The sequence below is a fragment of the Crotalus tigris genome, unplaced genomic scaffold (assembly GCF_016545835.1).
Source record: "Crotalus tigris isolate CLP2741 ecotype Arizona unplaced genomic scaffold, ASM1654583v1 scf7180000017625.6296891, whole genome shotgun sequence".
In the NCBI taxonomy this organism is placed as follows: Eukaryota; Metazoa; Chordata; class Lepidosauria; order Squamata; family Viperidae; genus Crotalus; species Crotalus tigris.
This window is the reverse complement of record NW_024096520.1, coordinates 5,624,452-5,634,840: the sequence shown is the minus strand read 5'-3', so window position 1 is coordinate 5,634,840 and position 10,389 is coordinate 5,624,452. Positions and strand designations below refer to the sequence as shown.

The 10,389-nt window shown below is 39.1% G+C and overlaps 1 protein-coding gene across 1 annotated transcript; it reads left to right on the top strand.

The window, feature by feature from the left end:
• Window positions 1–5,102: 5,102 nt before the first annotated feature.
• LMAN2 (lectin, mannose binding 2) lies at window positions 5,103–10,096 on the top strand. Its single transcript, XM_039334113.1, has 8 exons — window positions 5,103–5,320; window positions 5,886–6,004; window positions 6,136–6,253; window positions 6,911–6,990; window positions 7,155–7,316; window positions 7,639–7,753; window positions 8,366–8,485; window positions 9,187–10,096. The coding sequence occupies exons 1-8, from the start codon at window positions 5,191–5,193 to the stop codon at window positions 9,345–9,347; spliced, it is 1,005 nt and encodes a 334-aa protein (XP_039190047.1). The 5' UTR covers window positions 5,103–5,190; the 3' UTR covers window positions 9,348–10,096.
• The last annotated feature ends 293 nt before the right edge of the window (window positions 10,097–10,389 follow it).

The following is a 10,389-nucleotide window of genomic DNA, read 5'->3' as shown; positions in this document are numbered from 1 at the left end:
TCATTTTTGAAAAACATTGTTTAGCATCACCTAGCATCACCATGATGATAAAATGTCGTGAACATCTTCCCTTGAGAAATGGGTCATTAGCCTATTCTTGTGCTGGATCAACCTAAACCTAAACCAACCCAAAGTGCCAGGCAACAGGGGATGTCAGCATTATTACCCTCATATGAATAAGTATTAAAGCAAAAAGAAAAGCAGTACTAAGGGATCAAAAGCTAGTGAATAATAAATAATAAAATGTGTTAAAATAGCAGACTGCAAACAGGATTCTAACCAGTAATATATGGTCCTTTTGGTTATTCTTTTGTTAATCTCTTCAGGACAAAAGGAAATGCTTCACCGTTATACAGGGTTATTAATGCTCTATGCAAGTAATTTGGGGGAGGACCTAGGTCAGACATGTCAAACTTGCGACGTCATGTGACATCACATGGCGTATTGGAGCTTTTTCCCCATTGCCAGCAATGGGGTGGGCGTAGTTTCCTCGTGACGTGTCCGGCCCATGGGTCGGCAGTTTGACACCCCTGACCTAGGTCCTAGGACAGGGTAGGCAACCTTGGCTCTTTTATGACTCATGGACTTCAACTCCCAGAATTCCTGAGCCAGCTATGCTGGCTCAGGAATTCTGGGAGTTGAAGTCCATGAGTCATAAAAGAGCCAAGGTTGCCTACCCCTGTCCTAGGACATTGCCATGGAAGAGTAAATGTATCCAATTTAAAAATCTGATGAAAATGCAAACGATTCAGATTTCTCACATCAAAATACAAAACGTCCATTCAAAGTTGCCTCAATGGTAATGAAGAATGTCTGTTCACAAAAGCATCACTTCTCCACTGAAAATCATTTTCCCTTAATACTCTTTTCTGAGAAGTAAAAGCTAACCCTAACCCTACCCTGCTACTTCTGTTTCAACCAGGTGGTGGTGGCTGATGATTTTCTATGTAATGTATTTAAACCTAAACTCTTTATGAACAGACCAATAGAGGTAGTCCTTGACGTACGACCACAACTGAGCCCAAACTTTATGCTGTTAAACGAGACATGTTAAGTGAGTTTTGCCCCATTTTATGACTTTTCTGGCCACAGTTGTTAAGTGAATCACTGCAGTTGATAAATTAGTAACCCGGTTGTTAAGTGAATCTGGCTTCCCCATTGACTTTGCTTGTCATAAGGTCACAAAAGGTGATCACACATGACCCCAGGACACTGCAATTGTCATAAATATGAGTCAGTTGACAAGCATTTGAATTTTGATCACATGATCATGGGGATGCTGCAAAGGTCATAACTATGAAAAACAGTCATAAGTCACATTTTTCTGTGCCATTGAATGGTCACTAAATAAACTCTCATAACTCTACGACAGGGGTCTTCAAACATGGCTCTTTTATGACTTTTGGACTTCAACTCCCAGAATTCCTCAGCCAGGCATGCTGGCTGAGGAATTCTAGGAGTTGAAATTCACAAGTCATAAAAGGGCCATGTTTGAAGACCCCTGATCTACGACTACTTGTATAGCAGATTTCATCAAGATTAATGATCTCCAGAGGTAATGGCCATCAATTGGCCATGCTATTAGAGAATAACTGTAGTTGCAGTACAACACAATTGGAGAGCAGCAAGCAGGGGAAGGCTTTTAGGCACACTTAACTGGAAGTAAGCCCCATTGGATTTAGTAAATATTGTAATAGTAATATGTAAGATTGCACAGTAAATTTCACTGAAACCTGTGGGATATATTTCTAGTAAACCTACATGATATAATGTTGCAAGTTGTATTATTTTACAATCTAGCTATATTGGCTTAGTTATAAGAGGTTTTTAGTGTAAAGATTGTTTTTAGTACAGTACTATTAAGCAGCATCATTTGGCTTATCTCGGGAAAGTGATAATTCCCTACAGCCAGAACTCAATCTTATCCTATTGTAAGAACTCAGGAGATCATTGTACGAATTGCAGAGCTCTGTTATACTGTATTATCTGGATTAAAATGCTCTCATGAACAAAGGATGATAGAAAAAAAGTAATGTCAACAACTGGCAGTATAATCATCCTTCCTTTGACCTGAGTATATTCTGATAAATCAAATTAGAAACAATTTATCTCTCTTCTTTTGATAGCAGCTATCAGAACTGATAGTAAAGGAGAACCTTATCATGGTATCTCTTTATTGATATTTGCTAATACACAGGACTCAGCACTGCCATCCTCTGCAGCAGGGTATTGTTCCTCTACTGGCTGGGAAATTCTGGGAGATGAAGCCTCAACATCTTATAATTGTTGAGATTGGCAAATACAGTGGCTATAAGAGTACCCATAAAGCACTTGTCTGAATTCCTTTTACCACATGCTGCTACATTAAGGAATTGAACATAGGAAACCCTGTTTTGCCCTTGCACCTGAAGTGCTTCATGGAAGATTTAAAATTATAGGATTGATCATGGCAAATATAGTTGAAGGACTTCAGATTGGTGTGCATGCATGCATGTGCTGGTGGGTGGATGCATGCATTGGAGAATGAATGATATCACAACAGCTGTGGCTGTTGCCAAACTCCCACTGATATTTTCAGTGCTAGAAAGTGGCACCTAATGATGCCAATGTATCCAGAAATACCCCTCTTCACTTAAGAGTTCTATCTTGAGTGAATTTTTACACTGTAAAGCTTTAAAAATTAAAATAGGAAAACTTGGTTTAATTTTTAATTAAAGTAGGAAAACACCCAACACACCTCAACAGCTGTAGAGCTCACAGATACCTGTAAACTTTAAATAGACATAATCTTATTTTGAGATGGAAATGTGAGGTGCACAAGAAATGTACATGTTGTAATTTTCAATTTCTGTTAAAGGAATAGGCATATAGAGGCACTTAGCTAAGATACTTTTAGGAAAGGAGATATAATAAGCTGAAGGAATAGAGAGAAACTATATATACTGACTTAAAGTATACTTTTAGAATAGTGCACACTATTGTAGAATAGCATATAGCTTATGAATAACATATTATTCAATTTATATAAGGCTTATTCTTTATAAAAACTGCTTAGAGAAAGTATTTTAAAGTATAACTATGGACCAAAGCGCAGCCATGTTTAACCAAAGCATGAACTCTGTTACACACATAGCTTCTAGATGCAAAGCAAGCATTCTTACAGATAAAGACATAAATCTTTTATAATTGCAATTATCCAGTTTGGGTAACAATTCATCTTGTAGATAGGGCTATACCCCGGAGTTATCAGGATGTTACAAATTATGTCACAGAAAAGGGAGTGAAGATAAGACAGGAACAAAAGGGGCATTTGATCTAATAATTGGAGGGTCTGGTAATTGTAATGATTGCTAAGTGACTGGGTGGGCCTATCAACTGAGGTCTCTTTGGAACAGTAGTTCTCAACCTTTTTAATGCCGTGACCCCCAACTGGTCGAGGACTATTCAACCGGTCGTAAGTCGAGGACTACTCAACTGGTGCAGCACCATTTGCAGAATGGGACTTTTGGCGGGCTCAGCAGGCAGAGACAGCCTGGACAATTCCTATTGGCTTTTGAAAGCCAATAGAATTAGACTCTATTCAAGAGAGTCTATTCTATTGGCTTTCAAAAGCCAATAGAATAAAAGGGAATAGCACAGCTAAGGAAAAGGGGGAAAAAATGGCGGACTGCGTTGTTTGGCGACCCCTGTGAAATGGTCGTTCGACCCCAAATGGGGTCCCGACCCACAGGTTGAGAACCACTGCTTTGGAAGGATATGGCATGATGCACGGGACAGAGTATAAAAACCTATGCAAAAATTGATCCAAGTGTGGACTCTGGGATTTGCCATTATCAAGAGTTCCACCGCTTTTGCAAAAGCTTTAATAAAACTTGTTTTGTTTTTCCAACATCCTTGGAGTTGAATTTTTATTCCTCACAGAAACCATGGGTAAATATATTTCTGTGCTTGTTTGGAAGTATGCCAATGGCCCCCAAGCTGGACAAAGATAACCAAAGGTAATGCATTGGGGGGTGGGTGCTGTAATACCTCTGAAACTAATTATGCTGGTGTTCATTTGGTGAATGTGCAAGCTCCGCAAGCAGCCGTTTTGAGCCATATTCCCAAATTCAAAATGTACCCACCAGCTCCCACCATCCTGAAGAAAGGGATTGATATATAGAATCAGGCAATAAAAACCTCTTATTGGATCTGTGGATGTAGTTAGTGGTGTATGCACTCCAATAAACCACCTTTTTTTTAATAAAAACAATCTTTAATTGGAAAAATATAGTCTTTGGTCATTTTTCTCTTCCTAGAAATAAGTCTAAAACATACACATTTTTCCATGTCACTACTATTTATCTTAAAAGGGCATATAGTACTATGTGTTCCTTAAACTGGCAGCTTTTTCAAAAAGCACTCAAACATTTAAGGTTTTTTTTAATGCATAAAATAGTTGGAAAAAAACCAAAAAAATAGCAACACTTTCACAATATAAATCTGATACGTATTTATCAAAAGTAAATTAAATAAAAGTTCAGATTTCAATGGGAGGGGAGTGAATTTTTTAAAAAAAAGTTTTTCAGATACACTGTTTTTTCCGAATATATAATTTTGTAACAAACAGTATTATGTATTCCCCCCCGCCCACTACCGATGGGATTGGACGGCTGCCGGGGGATATCCATCAAGAGGATTATAATTACTTCAAGAGATAATGGTTTTAAAAGTTTAACACGCAGCCTGCCGTTTTTAATCCCATTTACAAAAGGTGCAGCAAGGCTTTCAACAACCTTAACATTCTCACAGCAGAAACTGGGGAGAAGGATGCGGAGGCTAATGAAAAGTAAACGAGAAACGATTTCCAGTCGACGCTACTCACCCACCCACCCCCCCATGCAAAAGTCCAGCGAAGAACCAAAGTAAACGAGGCGGGGCGAGCGCTCCTCACCCCGTGACTCCGTCCACTTAGATACCGACACGCGGTTCTCGCAGCACCAGGGCAAAACACCGGAGCTAGAGGCGGGACCGCTCCTCCTTCCTTTTCCTATCTCCTAACCGCCAAGGGAACAGGTGGCGTGGACATGCAGCTTCACAGCCGTCGACTTTACTTCCGGGCTAGGAGTCAACCGGAAGGAGGAAGAAGTGCAGAAGCAATAGGAGGGTAGAGCGTCCGGGAGTTGGTGTCTGCGGGGGTTGACGACCAGCATGGTGCTGTCACCCCTGCTGTTTCTTCTGCTCCTCTTGGCCGAGACCCCGCCGCGAGGAGCCGCAGACCTCACAGATGGCAACAACGAGCATCTAAAACGGGAACACTCGCTTATCAAGCCTTACCAGGGTGCGTGGGGAGGGCAGGGGCTGCCACCCTGTGTGACCTGTCTGCTCTCTCCTCTCCCGCGCTCACGCTTGAGCCCGTTGGTCGCCGACCTCTCCTGTGTTAAAGGCTCGCCTATGTGGATCCAAGGGCTGGGCTTGGTTTTGCCCCTTGATGAAGGGGGAGAAAACCCGAAAGGCTATGGGGACAGCGCTGCCCGTTCACACACATCTCAGGGATACCTAGCCCGTAAAACTTCACAACCCTTTTTGGCCCTAAGCAGACTTATCCATCAATAATGATAATTATGAATAGCAGGTAAAACTGTTTTATGTATTAAAAATTATATAAATTTCACCAGTTAAGAAAATCCTGGTGGCAATAAATAAGATTCAGTTTCTGTCATATCTCCATAGAATAGTAGCAAAAGGAGAAATGCAAAGAACACATTTCCCACTTCTAAGGAACTCAAACCTAGTTCAGATAATCTGTTTCTTGCCTACGTCTCGCTTGTAACATCAAACAAAAAAAATAACAAAAAAATAATGTACTCCACAGTTCGTTATTTCTCTAGTATCCTCTATTTTAGGGGTTGGCTCCAGTTCAATGCCTCTCTGGGATTTTCAAGGGAGTACAATGTTGACTAGCCAGTATGTTCGACTGACCCCTGATGAGCGCAGCAAGGAAGGTTCTATCTGGAACCGGGTGGTGAGTGTTATTTCTACATGGAAACAATGGGGTGACACTCTAAGGGATATTGCCTAGATGTAATTTGCAGCTTGCACGCTTTCCATGTTGGAATTCTTCAAAAGCTGTTGGGGTTCTATTTTGTTTTCTAGCCCTGTTTTCTGAAGGACTGGGAGCTTCATGTTCATTTTAAAGTTCATGGGGCAGGGAAGAAGAATCTCCATGGAGATGGTTTTGCCCTGTGGTACACTCGGGAGCGCCTTACTGCAGGTATTGTGATCAGCCTAATAATTTGGAATATATTCCACTGTCATGGGTTTGGAACTTTTAATACGGTAAATAGATTTCTTTTCCAGTTGTTGCAATCAGCCTGGCAGAACATACTCTAGTTGAAACAGTAGGCACGTAATCACTAGTATTTAGACCATCATGTCCAGGAATATATCAATGTCTTAAGGGCCTTCTGAAAGGCTGGAAGAGTCAAAGCCATTCTCATCTCAGGGAATACTTTTTTGTAGGGCAGGGGCAGTAACCAAAAAGGCCTACTTTGTGGGTCCCTGAAGATGTCATTCTTTAATTAACTGGTCCCACAATTTACTTCTCCTGCCAGATCTCATGGGAAAGGTAAAAACAATCAGGAAAAAGCATTCCCACAAATAACCTGGTCTTATGCCATGAACTAGTAGGTTATCCACTGATGGAATGTTAGTTGATAATCTCCAGAATCCTTCATTGGAATGGCTTTGTTACATGGGTAACATTTGTTCTGTCTAGCAAGCATTATTTGTTCATTATACATATTTATATGCCATCTACTCCCAAATGACTTCACGTAAAATGTTTAAATTGATCACTGTTCAGTTTGAAGATTGGTTGATTTTAGTTTTTTAAAAACATATTCATATTTTTCTGTTTTATCACCTTCAGGCCCTGTATTTGGCAGTAAAGACAAATTCCATGGATTGGCCATTTACCTGGATACCTATCCCAATGAGGAAACTACTGAGGTAAATGATAATAGCTTCCGTTTGAAGGCTAACAGAAGGCTTTTCCTGCAGGAACAATCCCATATAAGTAGAGATTCTGTATGTGTATGGATTTCAAAATATTTAAAGTAAGAGTTTTGAGCATTATGGAGACAAGTTTGATTCAAATTTATTTTATTCTACAGCGTGTGTTTCCTTACATTTCTGGTATGGTTAATAATGGATCCCTGACCTATGACCATAGTAAAGATGGTCGCTCGACAGAGCTGGCAGGCTGCACAGCTGACATTCGTAATCAGAACCACGACACCTTTTTGGCTGTACGATATTCTCGGGGGCGTCTGACGGTAAGCCTGATGATGGGTGCTGGGGGCAAAATGCACAAATGAATTACATGACATTCTACCACATTACACAAATAACAGATGAATGTCCATGAAGATTCCATACTAACTTAGAATGAATAAGTTGCATCATGCTTTCTACAGCTCTAGTCAATGAAATGTAAAAAGTGAACATGAATATAATAATCCTAACAATGTAGTTTGAGTTTACCAATTTATATATTTCAGAATTGATGTTCTACTACATTTCCATAGGATTTTTCAACTGTCTGAGAACTTGAAAACTAAGTTGTCCTTAATGTGGAAGATTACTTTTATGTTGCAGGTGATGACTGATGTGGAGGATAAAAATGAATGGAAAAACTGCTTTGATGTTGCAGGAGTTCGGTTACCCACTGGTTATTTCTTTGGGGCTTCTGCTGGTACAGGAGATCTATCTGGTGAGAAATACTTGCTAGTAGTTAAAGTGGCTGTGTTATTTGCATGTGTTATTTCACATAAAGTAGAGACAGTGTTTGGTAAAGTGCCCAAGATACAGGTACTCCATGACTTACAACCACAATTTAGACCAGAATTTCTGCGGGTAAGCAAGAGGATTGTAAAATAGTTGCACCTGATTTGATGTCATTTTTTGCCATGGTTGTTAAACTAAGCAAATCATCCAGTTGTTAAGAGAGTCCCAGCTTTCCCCACTGATTTTGCTTGTCAGAAACTGCCCAGGAAGATCGGAAATGGTGATCACGTGATCCTGGGACACTCTAACCATCGTAAACATATACCAGTGGCCAAGTATCTGAATTTTGATTACATGACCCCAGGGATACTGCAGTGGCTGTAAATTGTAAATCAATTTTTTCAGTGCTGTTCTAAGTGTGGATAGTTGCTGAACAATTGGTCGTAAATAAAGGATTAACACCTGAATTATCACCTGAATTAGTATTAACTACTTGTCAGTTGCCTATATTGCTGAAAACTTGTGAGAATTTTTTAAAATAAGAAACCTTTACTTAGAGTAAGATCATTGAATTTTAATCAGCTGGTTTCTTTTCCAGATAATCATGATATCATTTCGATGAAGCTATTTCAGTTGATGGTGGAACATTCCCCAGAGGACGAAAACATTGATTGGACAAAGATTGAGCCCAGCGTCAGTCTTTTCAAATCACCCAAAGGTGATTTATTAATGCTTCTAACAATGTTCAATCAAGCAAATGGGAGATCAGTTTCCCATAGAAACAAGCATCACTTTTCATAAAAGTACTTCGCTTTTAAAGCTATAGAGTGACTAATGAAGGAAATCTTTTTGATTTAAGCACCAGGTGATCAAGTAAAGATAACCTAGTTATATGTTTATTGGATTTATAGTGATACCCAACGTAAAGAGTGAGTTTAGGTGGCATACAACAGAAACGTCTGTCAGATGTCTGCAGTTGCCATATTTGTTTTCTTATTTTGAATTTTTGAAAACTATTCATAAATAGTAAATACTGGTATGCATTCAGATTTGCAAGAAGATATTGTGTTTAAATTTTACCATGTAGATATTGGTACAACATAATCAGTTTTTGTTTACTTAGATTTATTTAAATATATAATTTGACCAAGAATGCCTATAGTTTTGTCTGCAATTGCATGTACTGTATTGGAGCAGGATCTTAAGAGAGCAAAGTTAAAAATTCTGTTTCAAGTTATTTCTCCTCATTACCCTTCTAATGATTATTAAGTGTTCCACAAAGAAACTTGAAGAGGACAGATATTCAGTATAATCTGCATAATCCAGAATTATGCTGATCTATATTAAGCTATCCTTTATGTAGTAGAAGGATGTAATATGTACTATAACTCAATTTTCTGGTTTTTTTTTTCTCTTCAGATAATGTAGATGATCCAACAGGAAACTTCCGTAGTGGGCCCTTGACAGGCTGGAAAGTGTTCTTACTGTTACTATGTTCTCTACTTGGCATCATTGTATGTGCTGTGGTGGGGGCTGTGGTTTTCCAGAAACGCCAGGAGCGGAACAAGCGATTTTACTAAGGTGCAGGAGGCTGAAAATTGGGGCAGCTGGGGATGTTTTTTTACAGGGGGGAGGGAGAATTGTATAGACTCTGGTTTCTAAAAGGCTCTTTCAGAGAAAAGTATGGAATATTTTCATATCCCCTTTTTTTCTTGGCAACAATAGGTAATTGTGTCAAAACAATCCAGAATATAGGTTGTTCTGTACTTGGGAGCCTGCCATTTTGAAAGTTGTTTAGAACTTTCAGTCCTTCTATAAAAACTTTTTTATGGAAAACAGGCAAATAACAGTATGGTTCAAACTTAAAAAATGTTGCTTCTTCTCTGGGAGGCATGTTTTGCACTTCAGATAGTATTTCCAGATAGTTACTCTTAAGAGTATTTTGGTAGTGCAGCTATGTGGAGGGTGGTTTTCTTGCTGTGGCCTATAAACTTAATTCAAGAAAACTATTTTTTTGAACTGAATGTATTTCAGAGTTTCACTTATTCCAGAACCTTCTTTTTTAATATCAGCTATTTTTGTTTTGCTGGGAGTGAAACTGACTTACACCAAAACAACTGGCATCCATGAAATGTGATATCTGTGACTGCGTTAGCTTGGGAGAACGGGGCCTTGATTTTCCTAGACAATATGGACTATGTGTCCCATTTATTAAACATCTAGTTGATTCCAATGGCAGAATTGAAGTGTATCATAGCCACATTGTTATGTGTGCATATGGAAGATCATAAATTGAAGAAAGACAATGTGAAATAAAATGGAAAATTTATCCTTGTGGTTTGTCTTAATTTTATGGTTAATGATGGATGGGCTGTATTTGGTATTACTAGATTGGGAGGGGAAAGCGAAACCTAATTCCATGCTGGGAAATTTCAGGGATCAAAATGTGTTAATAATGGAGTAATTCAGAGGTTTTTTTAAAAAAAAATATTTTTCACATGAACATATTTTCAGAGTTTGCAATAGGGCTGTTAATATTAGTCCTGCCTTAAGCAAAACCAACTGGATGAGTTGGGGCCAGTCACTCTCTGTATCCCTAGGAAAAAGGCAATGGCAAATTGC

Coding starts and splice junctions, on each gene's coding strand:
- LMAN2 (XM_039334113.1), top strand. CDS start 5,191: ATGGTGCTGTCACCCCTGCTGTTTCTTCTGCTCCTCTTGGCCGAGACC. Junction 6,254..6,910: donor TCGGGAGCGCCTTACTGCAG/GTATTGTGATCA, acceptor TATCACCTTCAG/GCCCTGTATTTGGCAGTAAA. Junction 7,317..7,638: donor ATTCTCGGGGGCGTCTGACG/GTAAGCCTGATG, acceptor TTTATGTTGCAG/GTGATGACTGATGTGGAGGA.